General features: G+C 36.3%; 1 protein-coding gene across 1 annotated transcript in view; it reads right to left on the reverse strand.

Moving 5' to 3' along the window:
* Positions 1–19,786, reverse strand: part of SCN9A (sodium channel, voltage-gated, type IX, alpha subunit) — a 118,401-nt gene extending 98,615 nt beyond the window's left edge. Inside the window, exons 1-7 of the mRNA XM_006867006.1 lie at positions 19,481–19,786; positions 14,256–14,374; positions 13,834–13,923; positions 13,168–13,296; positions 10,706–10,797; positions 9,160–9,372; positions 3,937–4,000 (exon numbers count right to left, since the gene is read on the reverse strand). Coding sequence (XP_006867068.1) covers positions 3,937–4,000; positions 9,160–9,372; positions 10,706–10,797; positions 13,168–13,296; positions 13,834–13,923; positions 14,256–14,374; positions 19,481–19,738 — 965 coding nt within the window. The 5' untranslated portion in view covers positions 19,739–19,786. The remainder of the gene's footprint in view (positions 1–3,936; positions 4,001–9,159; positions 9,373–10,705; positions 10,798–13,167; positions 13,297–13,833; positions 13,924–14,255; positions 14,375–19,480) is intronic.
* Between the last annotated feature and the right edge of the window lie 6,101 nt (positions 19,787–25,887).

The raw sequence follows: 25,887 nt of genomic DNA on the forward strand, positions 1-25,887 counted from the left end.
TCCTTTTGGTACAATGACTCTGTGTATTCCTTCCATCTTTTCTTGATGCATTCTGCATCATTCAATAATTTGCCCAGAGAATCTTTCAATAATGAAAGTTGAGGCTTGAATTTTTTCTTCAGTTCCCCCAGCATGAGTAATGCTGACCGTGTTCTTCCTTTTTGGTTTTCTAATTCAAATCTTTGCATATTTTATTATAGTATTTGGCTTTATTTTCTTGAGCTGATCTTTGAAATTTTCTGTTCAGTTCTTGGACCTCCTCAAATCTTCCATTTTTTTTTCAGCATCTCTACGCTGGAGAGCAAGTTTCAGAGTCTCTTCTGACATCCATTTTGACCTTTTCCTTCTTTCTTGTCTTCTTAGTTAATTTTTGCTCTCTTCATGTAAGATGTTATTGATGTCATCTCACAACTCTTCTGGTCTTGGTCTTTAGTGCTTAATGTTTCAAATCTGTTCTTTATATGATCTCTAAATTCAGGTGGGATAAGTTCAAAGTCATATTTTGGCTCTAGTGGACTTGTTTTCCTTTTCTTCAGCTTCAGTTTGAATTTGTAGATCATTAATTAATGGTCTGTTCCACAGTCTGCCCCTGGCCTTGTTTTCACTGATGATATGGAGCTTTTCCATCATCTCTTTACACAGATATAGTCAATTTGATTTCATTGTGTTCCATCTGGTGAGGTCCATGTGTATAGTCATCTGTTATGCTGTCTAAAGAAGGTATTTGAAATAAACAAATCAATGGTTCTGCAGAAATCTATCATTCGTTCTCCAGCATCTTTTCTATCACCAAGTCCAAATTTTCCAACTACTGGTCCTTCCTCTTTGATCCCAACCTTTGCATTCCAATCACCAGTAATGAGCAATACATATTGATTGCATGTTTAATCGATATCAGATTGAAGAAGTTGGTAGAATTCTTCTATTTCATCCTCACTGACTTTAGTGGTTGGTGCATAAATTTGAATAATATTGTATTAACTGGGCTTCCTTGTAGGCGCATGGATATTATCCTCTCACTTACAGCATTGTACCTCATGATTGATCTGGATATGTTCCTTTTGACGATGAATGCAACACCATTCCTTTTCAATTTGTCATTCCCTGCATAGTAAACCATGTGGTTATCAGATTCAAAATGGCCAATACCAGTCCATTTCAGCTCACTAATGCCTAAGATATCAATGTTGATGCGTTCCATTTCATTTTTGACAACTTCCAATTTTCCCAGATTCATACTTCGTACATTCCATTTTCTGATTTTCACTGGATGTTTACAGCTGTTTCTCTTCACTTTGAGTTGTGGCCCATCAGCAAATAAAGGTTCTGTGGGCTTTTCTCCCACAAGCTTAACTCTATTCACGTCATCATGGTCAATTCTACATTGAGGAGGCAGCTCTTCCCCAGTCGCATTCTGAGTGCCTTCCAACCTGAGGGGCTCATTTTCCAGTCTTGTATCTGAGAGTGTTTCTCTGCTATTCATAGAGTTTTCAGTGACTAGCAATTTGGAAATAGTTCGTCACTCTTTCTTCCTAGTCTGTCTTTGTCTGGAAGCTCATCTGAAACCTGTCAACCATGGGTGACCCTGCTGATATGTTGTTGTTGTTAAGTGTTGTCAAGTTGGTTTCAACCCATAGTGACCCTGTATAGGCTTTACAAGGAGCAGCTGGTGAGCTTGAACCACCGACCCTGCAGTTCAAACGGCTTTGCAGTCTGGTGCATTAACCCACAACACCACACCAAGACTCCATTAAAAGATATAGGGAGCATCAAAAGAAGATGGAAGAGATTCACCGAGTTCACTGCAAGTAAAATAATTGGTCAAGAACTGTTATTATTGAAGGAAAAAGCCCAAGTTGCTCTTAAGACACTGGTGCAAAACAATGCATTGATGGAATATCATCTGAGATGTTTCAATAAATAGATGCAATGCTTGAAATGATCGTTAATTTATCCCAAGAAATTTGGAACAGCTACCTAGACAACTGACCACAAGTGATCCATATGCATGTCTATCACAAAGAAAGGTGAACCAATAGACTGGGAAAACTATCCAACTATGTTATTAATATGACATGCAAATAAAACTTAGTTGAAGATAATTTAAAAAATGGTTGCAGTGGTTTATTGGCAGGGATCTGCTAAAAATTCAAAGAGGATTCAGAAGACGAAGTGGAATGAGGAATATCATTGCTATGTCAGATGAATCTTGGTTTGAAAACATAGAACACCAGAAATATGTTTGCCTCTTTTGTTGATGATGCAAGGTCTTTCAATTGTGTGACTCATATGAATTATAGATAACATTATAAAGAGTGGAAATGACAGAACACCTAATTGTGCTCAAGTAGATCCTGCATAGAGACCTACAGACAGTTTAGTTGTTCAGATAGAACAAGGGGATACTGTGTGGTTTCAAATCAGGAAAGGCATGCATTAGGGTTGTATTCTTTCAGAAAACTTATTCAATCTGTATGCTGAGCAAATAATCCAAAGATCTAGACTATATGAAGAAGAATGTGAACTCAGGATTCAAGAAAAACTCATTAACATACTGTGATAAACAGAAGACCCAATTTTGCTAGCTGAAAGTGAAGAGGACTTGTAGCATTTACTGATAAAGATCAGACTATTGCCTTCAATATGGATTACATGTCAATATAAAGAAAACAAAAATCCTCACAACTGTACCATTAAGTAAGATGAGAAACGGAAAGAGACAGGAGTTCTCAAAGATTTGATTTTACTTGGGTCCACAATTAATTAATGCCCATAGAAGCAGCAGCAAGAAATTAAATGATGTAGTGCATTGGCCAAATGTTTTGCCAAACATTTCTTTAAAATGTTAAAAAAACAAAGATGTCACCTTGACTACTAAGATGTGCCTGTCTCAAACCATGGCAGTTTTTCAATTGCCTTATATATATGTAAAAGTTGGACAACAAAAGAGGAAGTCTAAAGAAAATATAAGTCTAAAACAAAAAAACAGTCTAAAGAAGAATAGATGACTTTCAATTATGGTATTGTTGAGGAATACATGGACAGCCAGAGAATGAACAAATCTGTCTTAGAAAAAGTACAGCTAGAACACTCTTTTGAAATGAGGATAGCATGACATCATCTCACACACTTGGGGCATGCCTAGTTGTAAGCCATGGTTGGGTTGCATGTGGACTTTTGGTGTGGTGCTGTGGGTTAACGCGTTGGAATGCAAAGTCGGTTTGAACCACAAGGTTGACTGTCCAAGCTCACCAGCTGCTCCTCAGAAACTATATACAGGGTCGCTATGGGTTGGAAGACTCAACCTCACTTAACAATAACAAAAACAGCACAAAGAATTGTGATGACTCAGAACCAACTTAAAAGCACCTAACAAACAAAAACACTCATGACATCATTATACAAATAAAGTGTTCTGAGTTTCCTTTGAGATCTGGAACGCTTTCTTGCTTATTTTTTGTTCCCAGTGTATACACAAAACTTTTGTGTAATTATGAGATTCTTAAAATATCTTTTTCCATATCCATGGGACCCTTTTATGTATAGTGGTAAAAATGTCAAACCACTCTGTCATCTAACAGTCACATTAAATTGGAAAATAAGTGGAATTTAGGAAAAATGCAGCCATCAAGTTGATTCTGATGCATAAAAACCCGACGAAACAGAAGGCTCTTATAAAACTATAGGGTTTCAAAGGCTGTAAATCTTTAAAGGAGCAAAAAGCCTCAACTTTTTTCTGTGGAACAGCTGGTAGCTTTGAACTGGTGACTGTGAAATTAGCAGTTTGACTCGTAACCACTACACTATTAGAGTTCCTCGAATGAGTGGCATAGTATCATTAAATATAGGAAAACAATAAAGACTCAAAGGTTCTGAATAACAAACTGGGCATGTTTTTCCTTCTTTTGCAGGTAATTAATAATAAATATTACTTACCCTGAATCTCCACTGGCACCACAAAGGAGCGCATCTTTAGATCCTTCCATGAAATAGAAATATCCTATTTAGAAAGAATTTAAGCATTAATGAGCGTAAGTTAAGAGTGCTAAAGCAGGTAAGGCAGTTACATCTGCATATACACATTCAGACCTGATCTCAGTTAAGACCTATCTATTTACGTATTCTCGCTCAAATATTTTTTACTAGTTTTATAGAGTAGGCTTGGAATGTGATAATGAACACAATAAATAAATGGACTGATTTTATAGAGTTTCCTTTCTGCCTAGGTGGGATGAAGAGTTGAGGGTGAAGACAGGCACTAAACAAATAAATTAAAAACATTTACCAACTATTTTCAGACACCGATAAAAGTTCTAAAAAATTAAATTAGGACAGTGTGATAAACTGCAGTCATGGAAGGCCTCTCTGAGGATATTACTTTTAAACTGAAACCTAAATGAGACAAAGAAATCATGTAAAGAGCTTGTTGGAGAGATGTCTGGGTAGGGTTAACACCAAGTAGAGTAAAGGCCCTACAGCAGAAATGAAGTTGCTGTAGGTGGGGAGAAAACAAGATGGCTGACCCAGCTAGAGTGTAGCAAATGGGGAGGATACAGAAATTTGCATAACATGAAGAGGAGTTTGGATTCTACACTAAAAAATACTTAGAAGCAAAGAACTAGGAGATGGAGTTATGAGGCCTCATTTATAATAAAAATATATCAGGAAGGACTCCTGGTAGACAGTGGACTATAGGCGCGCAGGTATGAAAACGAGGTGAGGTGACTGCAATGAGAGATGGTGAAGGCTATGGCTCACAGAAGAACTGTGGATATGGGGAGAAGAGGATGGAAACAGGGATATAGGGTTTCCCAATACAGTACATGTGGAGTGTAAGGCAGACAGAAGACACTCAGATGTATCAGCTGGGGAGATGATGGCGCCAATTACTGAGATCAGGAGCACTGGGCTAAGAAGAAAGAAGTCTGGAGAAAACCAGGAGCTCTATTTTAGCCATACTAAGTTTGAGATGATGATTAAATGACATACTGCATTTATCAAGGTGGCATTTTGATGAATATGGGAGTCTGGAGGTCAGCAGAGTGATCAGGACTGGAGATATATCAAGAGGAATCAACATCAATAGTTTTCATTCAACTCTGTATTTTAGGTCACACAAGGAGAAAGTGCATATAGCTAGGAAAGGGAAGATAATAAAATGGAAAGGAAGGAGGAAAAGGGAAAGGAAGGAAAGGGAATATAAAGGAAAGACAGAAGCCCAGACTATACCTTGGTACTCCATTATTTAGCAGTCCAGAAGTTGCAAAGTCAGTACTATAAGCAAAATTCACGTTCTGAAATTCTCTCATTGCTCATTTACCAATACATAATTAAAACCTACCATGTCCTGAGTGTTGAGGATATAACTGTGAAATAAGTTATATATATATATATAGAGAGAGAGAGCTCTGGTAGCGTAGTGGTTACGAATCGGGCTGCGAACCTTAAGGTCAGCGGTTCGAAACTACCAGCTGCTCCGCGGGAGAAAGATGAGGCTTTCTACTCCCGTAAAGATTTACACCCTCGGAAACCCTGTACAGGGTCGCTATGGGTCAGACCCGACTCAACGGCACTTAACAACAACAACAACAACAACAACAACAAAATATATATATATACACCTTTCATGGTACCCTTTCTGACCATTTTCAATTGTAGAAGGAGCGTCTCCTAATCTCTTTTCTCGTCATCAGAAAATCTTATTCTCAAAACAGGAAGCCCATCCAACATTTCATAGTAAATATATAATGGACTAAAAATGCTTTTGTGACCATTCCAAATATCCACTCTTTTTAAAAAGTGCCAAATGTCTCATTTGTTTCAAATCAAAGGAATTGAGATGTAATTATAGAGGATTTTCAGGATATTAGTGGAAGAAAGACTGATGTTAGATATACTTGGATTTGGTTCTTGTTTCTACCTTTTCTAATGTAAATGTATTGTTTAACCACTTTAAGCCTTAACCATCTCATCTGCAGAATGGGGATTAAAAATCCTACTTTCTAGGCTAGTTGAATAGTGCACATAGGATACTGTATGTTGTTGTTGTTAAGTGCCATCGAGTTGGTTCCAACCCATAGTGACTCTGAACACAATGCACTTAATACAAGGATTCACACATTCTACATTAAATTAGCTTCTCCAACACCTGCAGGCACTACTGTTTAACTATTATATAGTTTCAGAAGGCACTTACATATGATCATTTTATCTTAAATATTAAAAAAAAAATAAGATCTCTTAGTATGAGGTAAAATTTTAGGAATGTACATGAAAAACAGCTTTAAAACAGAAAAATCCTTTATCTCAATAAGGGAAGGCAAAACAGAGTGGAGTTGAGGGAAGGGTAAGATTGAAGTTTTCTGACATAAACTTCCAAGATGTTTTCCTATGAAAAGATTATTTTAGAATTCTATTTAAAGTAACACTGATTTATGTTTACCAATCACTGAAGAACTGATTTATAAGATTGAGCTCTTGATGGGCATTATGCAGAGCTAATGCATTTCATTCACTTCAAGAATGATGAAATGTAAAGCAATGTGAATAGCTCACTCTAGTCTTGTAGAACTTCCTAAACAAGTTGACATTCAATTACTAGGATAATTGGCCTCAAGAGAATTTAATATTATCATGTAAAGAAAAGGAAAAAGTGTAATGCAAAAATAAGTAAAGTCATAAGTATACACAAAAATTTGTACTGGATTGTGCATAACTGGATTATCTATAATAGTGAAAAAATGAAAACAGTCCAAATGCTCATCAACTAAGTTATGGATAAACAACAAGCAATATTCACACAATAGAATTTGTGTGACAATAAAGAAATGAAGATGATACATTTATATTTCTCCATTTATTTGTCTATTCCTTCTTTTAATCTTTCATTCCCATTAGACAACAAACTCTGTAAAGCCAAGCACTGTGGCTATCATTTACATTGCTGTAGCTTCAGAAACTTCTACAATGTTTAGCACAGAGAAGGTACGTAATAAGAACTTGCTGATAAATGGATGTCTGAATGTTAGCAGTCAGAAATGGTCTCTAAGAGATACAAAACAGATAGGAAGGCAAATTAACACCTGATTCAAATACCTGCTCTTTAAAATTATATTCTAGACTAAAAACAATTAAGGACAGAATTAAGGGAGAGGATCAATTTCATTGTTAGTAAAGCTGCCATTCACTCATGTATAACAAATATTTTCTGTAACTCAAGACCTTTTACCCTTCCTGAAAACAAAATTACTTGATATAGTTTCAAAAGATTAAAACAACTGTTTAGATTATGAACTCAAATATGGGGTCAAGACTCAAAAATAAAAGTATTTGTAGAGATCCTAGTGAATAAAAGTTAAGTTAGTAAGTGTTGTAAATTGAGTCATAAAATTGAATGTAAAGATCCACTATTACCCATAAAATGCATTACTTTTATAGCACATAAGCCAGAAACAATCTAGAAACATATTTTAAGAGCATAATCATAAAAATAATAGCTATTTTTGAAAAGTAAGGCATGACAGAAAAGAAGAGAAAACATAGCTACATTTCTCATCAAGTGGTGGCTTTAAAGAAATATCTTCCCTGTCAAAGGCATGTGTGTTTGGAAGATTTATTGATTTTCATGTCCTCTCTGGCCCTGCTGATGTTGTTAGTTACCAATGAGTTGATTCTAACTGTTACCAACCCCAAGTGTGCAGATTAGAGTTCCTCTACAGAGTTTCCAGGGCTGTGATATTTCATAAGCCAGTCTTGTGAAGCACCCTAGGAAAATCCAAACTGTAAACTTTTTGGCTACTAGTTGAGAACTTCGGTTTTCATTACCCAGGAAGATTTCTCTGGCTCTTAATTATCTATTAAGGTTTATGGTCCATAAAGGCAACAGTATATAGGCACATTTCAGATATTAAAAACTGCAATCGTGTTAAAATTTCGACCCAATGTTATACAATAGCTCTAAAGAAATAAATATTGTTGTTGTTGTTAAGTGCCATAGAGTAGATTCCGACCCATAGCGATTAAGTAATAATTACTTAAATAACATGAAATTCATGTTTTATTATTAGATACTTTAAATTATACTTCTAATTAAGCAGACATCTCAAACTATATGTACACACCATCTCTTATGGTATCAAGTGAACTAGCTCTACTAAAGGTCTACAAAACTTCCCTGTGATGTCATCAGCCTCATTAAAGGACACTACTAAAAATAGTTGTGAAACTCATGATGGGTTAAGATATAAAGATAGTATTGATAGAGCTAGGTTAGTGGTTCTACTTTATATGAACCTTTAGAAATATGATCAAAAAAGATATTTTCATATTTTATCATTAATATGATTAATTGAACTATATGAAGTTATTTTAGTCATAAATATTCATTTTACAAATATAATTGTACTATCATCTAATAAATATATGTCATATTGTATGACAGATATATATATTTATGTAATACAAGAAGGGCTTCAAAAATGTCATTTAAAAATAGAATTTAAAAGATAAATAAATTTTTGTAAGAACTTTTTGAAGTCTCCTCATGGAACAATGTTGCATTTGTTGTTGTGTGCCAGTGAATTGACTCCTATTTAAAGTGATTCTTAAGGATGCAGCAGAACTGCCTGGTAAGATTTCCTAGGCTGTAATCTTTATGGGATCTGATAGGTCTTTTCTCCCTTGGAGTTTCTCGTGAGTTTGAACCACTAACCTTTGAGTTAGCAGGTGAGTGATTAACCATTTCAATGATTTGTTGTTAAGTGCTGTCGAGTTGGTTTCAACCCATAGAGACCATGTATACGGTTTCCGAGGAGCAGCTGGTGAGCTTGAACCCCCAACCGTGCAGTTCAAATTGGACTCCATATTATAACAATAATTTATAGAATGTTTTAAAATATGCAGTGTCAGTATGTATATGATACTACTGAATGCACGGATTAGTAATTATCAATTCATAGCTATACCTGTTTCTTAAGGGTAAATTCATTTTTTAAAAATCTTATTCTAAGCCAGAGTACTTAGAATAACATATGAGTAGCAAGTTTGTACATCTGAATAATTTTAAAGTAATTAAAGTGAAAACAACATGTCACACTATGGAATGAGAACAATGCTTTTAGCCTTACTTCAACCAATAGACAATTGTAAGGACATTCTTACTTTTATAGTCTTCATCAGTCTCCAAGGTATTTATTAGGATTTCTAATGTTTCGTTATTTTCTAGTGGAGTTTTAAGACATTTATTCTTCAGGTTGCCCATGAACAGCTGTAGACCTATTAACGCAAATACACTCAGACAGAACACAGTCAGGATCATGACGTCAGTGAGCTTCTTCACTGACTGGATCAGGGCTCCCACAATGGTCTTCAGGCCTGAACACGGGAGGGAAAAGAGTTCATAATGAAATAAAGCCTGTGAATGAAAAACAAACCAAAAACAAGCTTTCCAAGAAATACATGCATTGTAACAAATTAATGGCCTTAAATAACAATTAAAAAAAACAAAAACCCTGGTAGATCAAAAGAGTGAATTTGTAATTATATATATTTTTGTTTCTGTAAATAGCAGTGAAAAATTAAAAATAGTAAAATATTACTAAAGAGTACAGGTAATCACCAATTGACCACGGGGTTCTGTTCTGATAACTGTTGTAAGTGATTTCTGATTTAAATTGAATAGCTCCTTTTTCTTTTTCTTTACTAAATGTTCATTCTGTTGCCTTTTAGTATCAGTATCTTTATTAAATCTGTTCTTTATTTATTTGTCTTTGGGGGTTTGAAACCTTACATAAAAATTTATAAATAAGATGACATAAGCATATTTTGTGCTGCAACATTTACATAGTACATAGTACCAATGATAAGATGTACCAAAACACACACACAAAACACAAAAATCATGAATGGTCGAAGTGCGGTTCGTCATCATTCAAATACTTTGTAAATCAGGGATTACCTGTACTCAAGTTTGCAAAATAAATAATTGATTGCTCAACCCATATCCACACTCACTTTTAATAATTATTTGTAAAAGTTCTAATTCAATAAGTGTTTGTCAAACAACCATCTCTCAATACTGACAGCAAAATAGGCTGACTTATAGCATGTACTGACAAATGCCATGAACTAATTTTCAATTAAGAAATGGTTTTCTGAAGAAAAGTATAAAACAATAGGTCATGCAACAATCCCATGCTGATATTTACTATTTCTTTTCTTGACTACATTAAAACCAATTAAAACTAATTGAAATTTTCATTCCTGAGTAAGAAAAACACTTCTTATACAGGAGGGAAAATTTCAAATGAAGATATGAGCCAAGTGGCCATATTCGTTCTCTAAGACTCATGCAACTGATTAAACATCCAGGGTGACTTTTAATAACCATTTGGGAAAAAAAAAATCAAAATTTAATACAATTTAAATTACAAAAGAGCAAGTTCTTCTTGTCTTTCTTCTGAAAGCTCAAAGTCAGCCTCGGTGTTTAACCCCACTCTCACCTGGAATGACTGAAATTGTTTTCAATGCTCGGAGAACTCTGAATGTTCTCAAGGCTGAGACATTGCCCAGGTCCACAAACTCTGTCACATATCTGTAATAAGTTTATATACAAACACAATGACAACACACACACAAACAAGCAACGAACAACTCCCACATAGTTGGAGTTTTATTGGCCTACTGCTTCACACCAATTACATCTTACCTGGAATTACAGAAATAGTTTTCAAAGCTCTCAAGACTCTGAAAGTTCGAAGAGCTGAAACATTGCCTAGGTTTACAAATTCTGTTAAATACCTGTAGAATTAAATCAGAGTTATTCAGAATTTAGACATTTTCTGAGATACTTACCTGTGCCTTTAGTCAGTGTTATTTCTTAGGTTTCGAACACCTTTGTTAAATATATAGTTCTATAAGTCTCTTTTCTTACCAGTAATTTAATTAAATTAGAATGGTTTGATGTAAATAAATTTAAAATGTTGTATTATTAAAGTTACACACACCTACATCCTTATAAAAATAAGTAAACTCTTGAACTAGTAAGCCCTCAACATTATATGAAGGTTGTTGTTGTTGTTGTTAAGTTCCATGGAGTCAGTTCCAACTCATAGTGACCCTGCACAGGGTTTCCAAGATTGCAAAACTTTACAGGAGCAGAAAGTCTCATCTTTCTCCCATGGAACAGCTGGTAGTTTCGAACCTACTACTTTTAGGTAGTAGGTATTTAATTTCCTGCAAAAGTATGCTAAGGTCAAGAAGCCAATCACATATTATATGATTCCATTTATATAAAATTTTTAGAACAAGTTCATAGAGACAGAACGCATACTAGTGGTTTTGAGGGCTAGGGGAGGGTGGTAAGGAAGATGCAAGTGAATGCCAATAGGCATGGAGTTTCTTTTGAGATAATGCAAATGTTCTAAAATTAAATAGTGGACATCATGATTCTTAAATAAAGGGCCAGTGAAGTGGCTTCAAACACAGTAATGCTTTGTGAGAATGGCAGAGGGTCTGGTAGTGTTTTGTTCTGTTGTACATAGATAAGGTCACTGGAGTCCTGTTATGATGCTATAGGATAAGCACTGAGCTACTAACCACAAGGTCAATGGTTCAAACCCACCAGCTGCTTCTCAGAAACCCACACAGAGTTGCTGTGAGACAGAAGGGACAAAGCAGCACTTAACACGAAAAACAACAACAACATAGGGTCCATATGTCAGAACTGACTCACTGTTGCTTAATAATAGTGGCACAACCTTGTCATTATATGAAGGAACACTGAATTGTACACTTTAAAAGGTAGTCATTTTATGCCAGGTGAATTATATCTCAATAAAAAAGGGGATGCGTAACAAGAGGCTGCCATTTCTGGCACAGTGTTGTTCTCTCAGCAGGTGCTAAGCAGAACTGCAATAGTCATCTGTGGTCATGGAAAGAGTGAAGCCGACGGGCAAGGAAACAGAGCAAGGCTGAGAAAATCAGAGACTGCAAATTTCATTTAAGATCTTGATTGTCTAAATTGTTCCAAAGAACAAGTGATACTTTTATAATTCAAAATCATAAAAGGGGAAAATATACTTAAATTTGAATTTCTTCTTCTTTTTTAAAGACATGTTTCTGACAAACACCTTTAGAGAAAGAGTACCACTGTGACTTAACTAAAATTGTATTTTCGTTTTCCCTTTTGAAAATAGACTATATTTTAAGTTGCCAGCCATTCATAATGCGTATATGTTGTTAAGTGGGGTCAAGTTGGTTCTACTCTTAGTGACCCTCTATAGGGTTTCCGAGGCTGTACATCTTTGTGAGACAAGAAAACTTCATTTTTCTCCTGCGGTGTGGCTGGTAGGCTTGAACTGCCAGCCTTATGGCTTGTCTAGTGCTTATCATATAGAGCCATCCCACTCCTGAATGCATAACGAATACATTAATGTTAGGTTGAGCAAGCTGTGAAAACACTTGTAAAAATATTAACTTTTTAAATTTTAATACACTTATTAGCTCTTGAGTAAAATGTCCTTTTTGTTGTTAAGTACCTTCAAGTGGGTTCTGACTCATAGCGATTCTGTATAGGATTTCTGAGGAGTGATGGTGAGTTTGAACCACTGACCTTGTTGTTTCACCCGGCCTTTCAGTCCAGTGCTTATCTTACTGCATCACACTAGGTTACTAAAAAGAGCACCAAGCATAATTATAGGCCTGAGATTTTGTTTGTTTTTTCCTGAGATTCTTAAGATTTTTATTTATTTAAACAAGATCTTGGAGAAGGTGTAAACTGGTACCTCACAGACTATCCATTCAAGTTCTGAGAGTGGAGGAAGATGTTGTTATTGGTAAGTGTCGTGGAGTCAGTTCCGACCCGCTGCGGCCCTGTATAGGGTTTCCGAGGAGCAGCTGGTGGGTTTGAACCACCGATCATACAGTTCAAACCAACCTTTCTGTCCAGCGCTTGTCCTACAGTGACTTTAATCAAGTGATAAACCGTGGAGGGAGGAAATACCCTTTCTGAGAAATCTGATATTTGTCTATCAATGATTAGTTTTAGTACAGTATCCTGAAATGCAAGCATGACATGCAGAAAAGGTCAGATCTCTAAGGCTTGCTCTTACTGGAATATTGCGCTGATTGTGATCTTTCTTGTAATTTCAGAAAAGTGAAAGTACTTACGCAAAAACAATAACAACAAAATCGAGCCAGTTCCACGGGTCACGAAGGAAGGTGAACTCTCCGACACAGAAGCCTCTTGCAAGAATTTTTATGAGGGATTCAAAAGTATAAATCCCAGTAAAAGTGTACCTAGGCACAAGAATCCATTAAAGAGGGTATGAGAAGAGTCTAATTATCCTAGAATCATCGAATCATCATAATTTTTCTGATTAACCTAAGGAGGGCCCAGCTGTTGAAACATGTTGAAGCATGCTTTCTAGAATATAGATCCACTCTAATTATTAAGATAAACTACATAAAGGTCTTCCCAGAAAGTCTTAAAAATCACCTAGCAAAAACACTCCCAGTGAGTGGATCCACTTGAAATAACTAAGAACGTAGGTCATAGACCTCCTAGAATATTCCTGCATTGTTCCTATCAATGCACCCAAGCATAAGAGAAGTTGACGTTTCTAAGAACAGGGCAGGGCATCTAGTTTTCAAGCTCACTGCTAGTGGATAAATATCATAGAGTGGGGGGGGGAGGGAAAGAACAGAAAGAGAAGTGCCTATGGAACTTGGGAATACCCCTATTTTTATAGGTGCAATAATGGCTTTTTGGCAGGAAAAGCAAAGGATGAAAATGATCCTACTAAACTATAATAAAATGTACTTTTAGCCTCTTACTCTACATTCTTGGTCCAATCTGGAGGGTTACTCATCGTCATAAAGATGCAGTTTGTCAGAATTGTACACATGATAAGCATGCTGAATAATGTACTTAGAATCAAGGAATAATGATGAGACCACAGTAAAAATGTTAAATATTTGATCATCACAATAGATTAGATGCTGACGACTTTTTCTTAGAAAGTAACTCTAAAGGAACTTACAGTGTTTTGTGTCTTTGAACAAGAATACAATAGATAAAAGGAATGCATCGTAAAATGCTAACATTGCTATTTTCCCAAACTTCTCAAAAGCTGACAACAAATCATACTGACTGACCAACTAAAACCAGAGTCTTTCTAGGTGCAGAAGGATTAACCTCCATATTCTAGTAAAACATTAAAAATTACATGCCAAAGTATGCATTTTGAAAAGGATATGAATGAACCAAAATCTTAATAGATATTCTTCTTAGCAGGTTGAAAGGCGATATCATGTACAAAGCAGGGGTGGCATTGAAACGGAAGATTACTTTTCCTTTGTTCAATACTATGAAAGTCTGCAGGAGGAAACAGAAAAAAGTGAAATTGAAAACTCAAAACAGCATTATCAGTACCCATAGTTTCCTTCTCCATGTGGCAGTGCTGTACTAAAGACACAATTCCAGATGATTCAAGCAACTAGGTCCCAATGCCACTGACATAGCAATCCACATGGCCTTGACAAATGAACTTCAAGTAGATTTACTTTGACTAAGTTAAAAATTGAGCTATTTAGGAGCTGTATTGATTGATTGTTGTTGTTGTTAGGTGCCATCAAGTCGGTACTGACTCATAGCGACCTTACGCACAGCAGAATGAAACACTGCCTGATCCTGGGCCAACCTCACTACTGTTGGCACGCTTGAGTCCATCAATGCTGCCACTTGGCCAATCCATCTCATTGGAGGTCTTCCTTTTTTTCTCTATCCCTCCACCTTACCAAAAATGAGATCCTTCTCCAGCGACTGGTCCCTCCTGACAATATGTTCCACAAATGGAGAGAATATCAGATTTGGAAGAATTCTAACCTAATCATCCTGTGCTATTTTAAATGTAATGCTAATAATAGCTTAAGGTGCTCTGGTAGCGTAGTGGTTACGAATCGGGCTGCTAACCTTAAGGTTGACAGTTCAAAACTACCAGTGATTCTGCGGGAGAAAGATGAGGCGGTCTGCTCCCATAAAGATTTATAGTCTCGGAACTGACTCTATGGTACTTAACAACAACAATAATAGCTTAGATAGAAGAACACAAATTAGAGAACTTGCTTGTTAATTATTTATTAATTTTTTTGGGCTAATTTGGTAATTAGACTAATAAATTAAACTTATAGAACGAAATATTCTCAAAACATGTTATTATAATGATTATATAGTGAATGTTGCTCTCCATGACATTGATATTTAGTTAAGGAAAATAAAAAATTCAAACAAATAAACAACAAAACCTTACAACCTAAGGTATTGACTTGGTTTCTGACTAAAATGACCAAGTTTAAATCTCTTCTCTTTTTCTGCAGTTGGCAGGTAAACTGCATGTTTTATCCAGAAGACATTGACTTGGTCATTTTTGTCTGTTTGCTCAGCTCAAGTTTTTTTTTAACTTGAGTTTTATATGCAATTATGAGTGGTCTGCTGCAGTGCTATGAATTATTGAATATGTCTCTTCTAGGTATAGTTCCATCTGCCAAGTCATTTAAAGCCAATATTAGTTTTTATCTCTGATCCAGGAATTATTTCAGATAGATTTCTTTCATCTCTAAGAGGCTGCTGATTAAATAATATCCAGACCCTTTTTGTGAAAAGGGTATCCATAGGAGGCTAGGAATTGTCAAAATAGACTAGTAAGTAAATGAGAGCGTACCTTTTGCTTTGCCTGTTTCATTCTTTATTCATTTTTCAGTTCATTCATATTTATACAATTCATAAAAGAATAACATACAATAGAAAATATTATATAATTTTATAATATATATTTAAAAATATATAATATTTTCTATTGTATGTTACTCTTTTGTATAATATATAAACTTATAATAAACTTTAGGAGGTGTTGAACAATAGAACACCTTAGTAGACAGTCACACCAATTTAACTTCAATTATCTATAAAAAACTTGATAGTTGTAAAATTTTACAAATTATTTAACTTCCCCAAGTCCTATAACTCACCCTAAAATATGGTAATAATTCCTATCGCACCAGTGTGTAGTAAATATTCATGTGCTAAACGAGTCCTGGTGTGGCACTGTGGGATAATGCACAGGACCACAAGGTCAGTTTGAATTGTAAGGTCGGTGGTTCAAATTCACTAGCTGCTCTTCAGAAACCCAATACAAGGTAACTATGAGTTGGAAACGACTTGATGGCACTTAACAACAACAATTTTTATAAAAGCTCTAGACACAGAGAACTTCAGTAGATGTCTGTCAGCATTCTTCCTTTCTGTGCCCTAGTACTAACTGGTTAATTAGAATACAATACAATATTCCAAGGGCTTTGCATTCTGCTATTACTATTCTGTCAGCTGGCGGTCATGATAGTTTTGACCTGAATCAACAACTACTATTCACAACCTTTAAATACAACATACATGTGTATTTCTGTCAGAAAATTGAACCTTGTCCCACTTAATACTTCTGAAGGCATTCTAAATATGTTTTTATTTTATGTTAGCTATCTTATCAAGAAATACTCACTTTTATGTCAATCTTTATCAAAACAGAAGAAATTTTTTTAAAATGGAGTCTACCTTCCATGCTTTCTGATCTCTCAGCAAAAAGAAAATAGGTGCTGGACAGAAAAGCACTGTTGTAGCCTACTGATTTAACCCTTAGCAGTAGCCTACTTGTCATCTTCAACCTAGTTCTGTATACTACCCAGAAATTGATGTAATTCCTTTTCTCACTTTCTCAGTAGAAAATCCCTGATGGCAGTTACTCTAAAATTTCTCCCATGCCTCTAAGAAGCGATGACGTCTCCACTCTTGCTACTCTCAGTATTGACACCCAAAGGACAATATTCAACTGGGCATGGCATCAGGATTGGAGGAAGACTCATAAACAACCTGCGATATGCAGATGTACAACCTTACTTGCTGAAAGTGAAGAGGACTTAAAACATTTACTGATGAAGATCAAAGAGCACAGCCTTCCGTATGGATTGCATCTCAACGTAAAGAAAACAAAAAACCCTCACCACTAGACCAATAATCAACATTCTTATCAGTGGAGAAAAGATTGAAGTTGTCAAGAACTTCATTCTTCTTGGATAAACTATCAACACTTATGGAAGTAGCAGTCAAGAAATCAGACTATGTATTTCATTAGGCAAATCTGCAGTGCAAGACCTTTTTAAAGTGTTGAAGAGCAAAGATGTCAGCTTGAGGTAAGGTGTGCCTGACCCAAGCCATGCTATTTTCAATAACCTCATATGCATGGGAAAGCTGGATAGTAAATAAGGAAGACTGTAGAAGAATTCATGCTTTTGAGTTATGGTGTTGGAGGAGACTATTGAAAGTGCCATGGGCTGCCAAAAGAACCAACAGATCTGTGTTGGAAGAAGTGCAGCCAGAGTGCTCCTTGGAGGCCAGGATGGCAAACTTTGTCTGTCATACTTTGGACATATTGTCAGGAGGGACCAGTCACTGGAGAAGGATATCATGTTTGGTAAGGTGGAGGGTCACAGAAAAAGAGGAAGACCCCCAGCGAGATAGACTGGCAAAGTGGCAGCATCAATGGGCTCAAGGATGGCAACAACTGTGAGGTTGGCCCAGGAACCGGGCAGTGTTTCGTTCTGTTGTGCATAGCATCGCTATGAGTTGGTACCAACACAATGGTACCTAACAACAACAACAATGTTACAGAAAAGGAGTCCTGTAGGATAAACACTGGATTGCTAACCAGCATTAAACAACAAAAACAATTAGGAAGAAGGACATCACGCTTGGTAAAGTAGTTGTTGTTGTTATGTGCCGTGGAGTCAGTTCTGACTCAGAGTGACCCTGTATAGGGTTTCTGAGACTGTAAATCTTTACGGGAACAGAAAGCCTCATCTTTCTCCCGCACAACAGCTGGTAGTTTCAAACCGCTGACCTTGCAGTTCGCAGCCCGATTCCTAACCACTACGCTACCAGAGCTCCTTTGGTAAAGTACAGGGTAAGTAAAAAGGCAGGAGACCTCCACCAATATGAATTGACACAGTGGCTGCAACAATGAGCTCCAATTTAACAACAGTTGAGAGGATGGCCCAGAACCTGGCAGTGCTTTGTTCTGTTACTAAACAACAAAGTATTATGGAAAAGAGTGTCACAATTTAATATGCCTTTCCTGGGCTGTGCCTCCATTCAATTCACTTCAGCATAATCCATGCTCCTATTTACTCCTTAAGAAGTCCTGGTGGCTCAGTTAGTCAAGTGCAGTGGGAGAGATTGGCTAGTTAAGCCCACCAACTGCTCTGTGGGAGTCTGTGGGTCAGTTCTACTCTGTCCTTACAGGGTCACTGTGAGTCACAACTGACTGGATAGCAGTGGGTATTTACCCCTGAAGGCTCAGACAATAAGGCTTCTTTTTTCTTTCCCAATGCAAATCAATACAAACTGAGCTTTACCTTGTACCACGTCTGCTAACTTCAGTAACGGTTTACTGCATTATCTGTCCCTCAATATTTTCTTCCCCTCTAAACAGGCTAAAGAAATTATTCTTTACCTTTAAACAGGCTATTGAATACCCTATTCTAAACAAGTTTTCCATTTATTTGGTAGAGCAAGTGACCAATTTTGTGGTGAAAAATCTCTCAACATGCATTGATACCAATTACTCCTCTTACTTGGTATCCGCCACTGACTTGGTTCAATTTCCACCATAACCTGCTGGCAAAAAGTTACCAGCATCATATTCACTTTTTAGTCTAATAGCCTATCTTTATCCTCAACTTGCTAGGTAGACTTATGCAATCATTTCTTTCTTTTGGAGCAATGGGAATTTTAAAAATTTTATGTTTGATTTTTCTGACCACCTCAAACTACTTTTTCTCACCAACAGCCTGAATAAGGTGCCTCTTAAACTCTGTTAGTTGAGAAGTTTTATGTATTACTGTGAGTTCAGTTGTTACCTCCACAGTATGCATTCTGGACATACCCTGTTTCTGACTTCTCAAATTGGTAATTATTTTGTTTCTACCCAATGGAAGAACATTATATTTAGTACTGAAAAACAATTAAAGAACTCAGAAGTAGTGTGTTGGTATCAAAACATATTTGATGTACATTTTCTGAATATCCTCGATATTAACTTAATTTAGCAGTGTCATCATGATAAGGAGTCCTGTGGGGTGGCCCTGTGGATTAGGCTGTTAATCTCAAGGTTAGCAGTTGAAACCGACCAGCTGCTCCTTGGAAGGAAGATACGACAGTCTGCTCCTGTAAAGATTTACAGTCTCTGAAACCCTATTTAGGGTCACTGTGAGTGGGAATTGGTTAGATGGCTGTGAATTTGGCTTATTTGGTTTTTTTGATATATTGTTATGATATGATTACTCACTAAATCCAATGTAATCTCTATGTAAAGCGTCATTCTGTACAGAGAAACAAACAGAAAGTCTACCACTGAAGTCAGAAGAAACTCACTTTTTTGTCTGCATAGTACGGGTCCAGGTCCTCCAGGGGTTCTGACACCATGCCTGGAGGAATGTCTCCATAGATAAAGGGCAGTGGTTTGCCAGCTTCCAAGTCACTGCTTGGCTTGGGACCTTCTTCCTCATCATCCTTCTTTTCTTCTTTGGGATCTTTTGTTTTTCCTTCAGCAATGCGTTGTTCAATAAGAGTAAGAGACTGCTTTGTGAAGTGGACAAAGCTCTGTGGTCCTGGAGGAGGCAACGTTGCCATCTTTTCATCCTGTATGTTTTATTTCCCCTTTGGCTCCTTACATAAGAGGCCTAGATAAAAACAAAGAAATAAGATCTTCAATGTTTGTCTGCCAGAGATAGCACATATAAAGAAAGAAAACAAATAAAACAGTTTTTTTTTTTTTTTTTTTTTAGCTTTATCTACAAGAAGGGATGGAGCCTTGATAGCATAGTGCATTACAAGGTGGGCTGCTAACCACAAGGTCAGCAGTTCAAATCTACAAGTCACTCCTTGGGAGGAAGATGAGGCTTTCTGTTCCTGTGGACTTACACTCAGCAACTCTCTACAGTGTCTCTATGAGTTGGAACCTACTCGACGGAACACAACTCTACCACCACCATCACAGTATCAAATTAAATTAGAATTGTTGAAGCGATGACAATTTGAAGGCAGTAGGATGGATTGCCATATTTTTGTCCAACTCTCTAACCATCTTCAATTTAAGTTTTGAGTGGAGTCCTGGTCTAGTGCTGTGAGTTAATGCGCTGGACTGCAAAGTCGTTTGAATTGTAAGCTTGGTGGTTCAAGCTCACCAGCCGCTCCTCGGAAACCCTACACAGGGTCTCTATGGGTTGGAACCGACTCGACGGCACTTAACAACAGCATGTATATACTTAACACAAACAAAAAAAGAAGTAAAGTATAAAACATAAATAAAAAGAAAGTCTTTCCACATATTGTTTCTGGATGCGCCACATCCAGGTTGTCCACTTGCTGCCCTGATCACGTGATCTTCTGTTTTACATCTCATACCCATGATCACATCCTTGGCTTCCCTCTCTTCAGGAAGCTCATCTACTTACAATATCAGTTTACACTTAAGTGCAAATGAGTACCTCTACCTCCCAATATTTTTGTCACATGTCCTAACTAATCATCAACACCCAAAACATAAGTAATAACATGTAAAATTACCTTTGTTACAGAATTAAAACTGATCACCAATTTTTTTGCTGTCAATCAAAGGTAGCACATTCTTTAACGGCAACTCTAAGTTTTATTTCTTTTATACTGTTTTCCTTTATGGAAGCAAGTGCTAGTTATGCTCTTTCCGCAGTTCATCTTAAAATACCTCTACAATTTCTTAATCAGTTTTTCCTCTGAGTCATTGCTCATTTACTTTAGTTTTTGAATGATAACTTTTGGAATTGTTTCCCCCACAAATCATCTGAAATCTTTGCTTCATTTCTAGTAACACAAGTGGTCCCTGACCTTGAATCTCTTGTCACAACTTTATTTATTATCATTGTCTTCATTATTATTGCAACAGACATGAACTCTTACTTCTCATGGATTTTACACTTGGGTCTGTCATTTCAGCTTTTCTTTCACTGTAAGCCACCAACCTCAAAATCTCAGATCACGTCTTTCAATCTACCACAGCAAATCTAAAATTCCTGCATAGATTCTAAGGACGTTTAGAGAGTTATCTCATTCCATCATGTAAAAATATTTTTCTCTGATTATTCACCCTCAACATCTGCCTAAGGTCACATGTGCGTAGTATCCTCTTTTTCTACTCAATCTACTTATTCTTTAATGTCCAATTCATTTTAAAAATTCAATTATTTTTATTTGTACATAGCATATAATTCTAAGCAAAAAAGTCTGAAAATGAATTGAAAGATAATTAAATTTCAAAATGAATTTTCTGAAGCCCTCTTGTATTTACTTCTGAAAATTGGCCAATAGAAAACCTGTGGATCATAAGAGTGTGGTGTGAAACCAAACTTGAGGATGGGAAAGACCAGCAGTATTTCATTCCTTTGTATGTAAGATTGCCATGAGTCAGGGCCAACTCAACAGCAACAAGCAACGCCATACAACTCAAGTTTTAATTAGATACTAGTATGAACGCTCTTTAAATTTCTTCAAATATGCTTTTCTTTCTTTCAAACTTTTTGGAACCAGAAGTTTTGTAGTATTTACCTATATTAAATTGCCCAAGATGGATATACATTTATATGTATGTTTGACCTTTATGTGTCAAGTTTCATTTCTTATCATCTACATCTACAACAATAGCTATATGAGGAGTTACTTTAATTTTCTGTTGTTGTAAGTGCTGTTGAGTGAGTTCTGACTCATAGCTACACCATATAGTGTCTGAACAATGACTAGAGGATTTGAACCACCAACCTGTGGTTAGCAGTCCCATGCTTATCTTACAGAACTTACAGTCCCATGCTTATCTTACAGATTCACCTTAATATAGAAATATTTTAGTAACGTTCCTAAAAAAACAGACAAAGTAAGGAATTGCATAACACAGCAAGATTCTTCAGGACAGACTTTTAAATCAATAATCCAGAGACTGGATTATTCTTCTATCTTCATTACCTGAACACATGCCAAATAAGTGTTTGTGAATATACAATTTTATAACTATGCACTGAACAATTTGCTCAGCATATGGACTGAATAAATATGGTGAAACAATACGACTGTGGTGCACACCTATTCTAATTTTAAGCCATTTGGTGTTTTCTTGTTCGGTCCGAACAACTGCCTCTTGGTCTGTGCACAGGTTCCTCATGAGCACAATTAAGTGTTTCAGAATATTCATACTCCACAGTGTTGTCCATTGCTTGTCATGATCCACACAATTGAAAGCCTTTGCATAGTCAATAAAGCACAGGTAAACATCTTTCTGGTATTTTCTGCTTTCAGCCACGATCCATCTGACTTCAGCAATGATATCCCTCATTCCATGCCCTTTTCTGAATCCCGATTGAACCTCTAGAAGTTCTCTGTCAATGAATGGCTGTAGCTGTTTTTGTATTATTTATAGTAAAATTTTACTTGCATGCAATGCTAATGATATTGTCTGATGATTTCTGCATGCCTTTGGATCACCTCTCTTTGGAATGTGCAAAAATATGGATCTTTTCCAGTCAGTTGGCCATGTAGTTGTCTTCCAAATTTCTTGGAAATTTGCCTCCAGTGCCACATCAGTTTATTGAAAGATTTCCATTTGTATTTCATAATTTCTTGGTGCCTTGCTCTTTGCTAATGCCTGTAATGCACCTTGGACTTCTTCCTTCAATATGGCTCGTGATCATATGCTACCATTTGAAATTGTTGAACAGCAACTATTTCTTATGGGTTCAGTGATTCTGTGTATCCCTTCCATCTTTTTTTGATGCTTTCTGTATCATTCAATCCTTCAGTACTGTAAATCAAGGCTTGACTTGTTTCTTGGTTGCTCATCTTGAGAAATTCCCTTTTAGTTTCTTTGTACATTTCGTTATAATATTTTACTTTGTCTTCTTGAACTATCTTTTGAAACTTTCTGTTCAACTCTTTTATTTCCTCAATTCTTCCATCTGCTTTAGCGTCTCTTTGCTGGAGAGTGAGTGTCAAAATCTTTTCTGACATCCATTTTGGTCTTTTCCTTCTTTCTTGTCTTCTTTATGATCTGCGTTCTTCTTGTATGATGTTCTTGATGTCATCAACAACTTTTCTGGTTTTTGGTCTTTAGTGTCTAATCCATCATACCTGTTCTTCAGATGATCTCTAAATTTAGGTGGAATATGACCAAGGTCACATTTTGGCTCTTGTGGACTAGTTTTAATTTTCTTCAGATTTAGCCTGAACTTGCATATGAGCAATTGATGGTTTATTCCACAGTCTGTCCCTGGCGTTGTTTTGTTTGGTGATATGGAATTTTTCCACTGTCTCTTTCCACAGATATAGTCAATTTGATTTTTGTGTACTCCATATGGTGAGGTTCATGTGTATATCTGCCTTTTTTATTGTTTGAAAAAGGATTGTGCAATGAATAAGTCATTGGTCTATGATGCGAACTCCAGCAAAATTTCTATCACTAAAACTACACATATTTTCCAATGACTGATCCTTTCTTTGTGTTTCCAACCTTTACATTCTAATCATCAATACATTCTGATTGCATGTTTGATCAGTTTCTGACTGCAGAAGTTAGCAGAATTCTTCAATTTCATCATCATTAGCTTTAGTGGTTGATGCGTAAATTTGAATAACAGTGATATTAACTGGTCTCCCTTATAGGCACATGATTATTATCCTATCGCAGATAGTGTTGCACTTCAAGACAGATCTTGATGTATTCTTTTTGATGATGACTGTGACACCATTCCTTCTCAATCTGCCATTCCCAGCATAGTAAACTATGTGATTACCAGATTAAATCTGGCCAATACCAGTCCATTTCAGCTCAAATGCCAAGGGTATTGATGTTTATGCATTGCATTTCATTTTTGACAATTTCTAATTTTCCTAGATTCATACTTCACACATTCCATGTACTGATTATTAATCAATGTTCACAGGTGTTTCTCTTCATTTTGAGTTTTAGTATACCAGCATACCAGTATGTTAAAAACCCTTCACCAACAACTTAATACAAACACATAAATTCTTCTTTGGTCTTCCCTATTTGTATTCAATCTTTCAAATGTCTATGAGACTATGAAAATACCATGGCTTGGATCAGGCACACCTTAGTCCTTAAAATTACATCTTTACTTTTGAATAATGAAAAGAGATCGTTTGCAGCAGATTTGCCTAATGTAATATGCCGTTTAATTTCCTGGATGCTGCTTCTGATATCAAGTTCTTCTTCATATACTCGTTTCTTGGATTATTTGCTCAGCATGCAGATCGAATAAATATGGCAAAAAGATGCAATCGTGCTACACATCTTTCCTTATTTTAAAACACTAAGTATCCCCTTGCTCTGATGGAACAACTGCCTGTTCTTCCACATAAGCAAATGTACAGATTTCATATAAGCACAGCTAAGTGTTCTGGAATTCCCATTCTTTTCCATAGTTTATCCATTGTTTGTTATGATTCACAGAGAAAGGATCCATCTGAAATCAGCAATAATGATATCCCTTAGTCCAAGTCCTCTTTTTAATCTGGGTTGAATTCTGGCAATTCATTGTTAATGCACTTCTGCAATTGTGTGTGAATTATCTTCAGTATATCTTTATTTGTGTGTCCTATTAATAATATTGTTAGAACATTTCTGCATTCTACTGGATCACCTTTCTTTGGAATAGGCACAAATATGGATCTCTTCCAGATATGGCAGAAGTCTTGGCATAAACTAGTGAGCACTTCCAACGTTGCATCCATTGGGTGAAATATCTCAGTTGGTAATCTGTCAATTCCTGGAGGCTTGTCTTTTGTCAATGACTTCAGAGCAGATTGGACTTCTTCCTTGAACTCCATTGGTTCTTGATCATATGCTATCTTCTGAAATGGTTGAATATTGACCAATTCATTTTCATACAGTGATTCTGTGTATTGTTTTTGATGCTTCCTGCAACTCTCAATATTTTGGTCATAGAATCCTTTACTATTTCAACTTGTGGTCTGATTTTTTTTCTTCAGTTCTATCAGTCTGAGAAATGACAATGGTGTTCTTTCCTTTTGGTTTTCTGACTCTAGGTCTTTGTACATTTCACTATAATACTTTACTTTGTTTCCTTAAACCATTTGAATTATTTTTCTCATTGTGATTTAGACGTAAATTTACCAAAAAACCCTGAATTTTCCTTCAGCAATTCATGCACATTTTGCTTTATGACATTGGTTATGGTGGTGGTGGTGGTGATGTGCCATGGAGTCGGTTCCAACTCATAGCGACCCTGCACAGGGTTTCCAAGGCACAACACCTCATCTTTCTCCTCTGGAATAGCTGGTAGTTTCAAACTGCTAACCTTGCGGTTCGCAGCCAGATTCGTAACCACTACGCTACCAGAGCTCCTTTGACACTGGTTATAGTCCCTAAAACATAATAAGGGTCTTCCCAATTTTTCTTGTGTTTACCATTTAAATTCGTCCTCCTTTCTTATCACTTCCTGTCTTCTGACTTGTGTTTCAAACTGATTTGCAGTCCAGTACAGTAACCCACAGCACCACACCAGGACTCCAAAAAGGAATTCGAAAATAACAAAAATAACCTTTACTCCTTAGCACACTTCCAGCTCTAAATTTCAAGACAATGAAAAAGCAAAACAAGTACTTCAATGTTAATTTTAAATTTTAGTTCTCAATATTTTAAATGTCATTCATCTCACATAACTCTATTCCTGTTGGGCATTGTGACTTTTTAAAAAAATTTTTTATTATTGTTTCAA

The sequence above is a fragment of the Chrysochloris asiatica genome, unplaced genomic scaffold (assembly GCF_000296735.1).
Source record: "Chrysochloris asiatica unplaced genomic scaffold, ChrAsi1.0 scaffold00099, whole genome shotgun sequence".
Taxonomy (NCBI): domain Eukaryota; kingdom Metazoa; phylum Chordata; class Mammalia; order Afrosoricida; family Chrysochloridae; genus Chrysochloris; species Chrysochloris asiatica.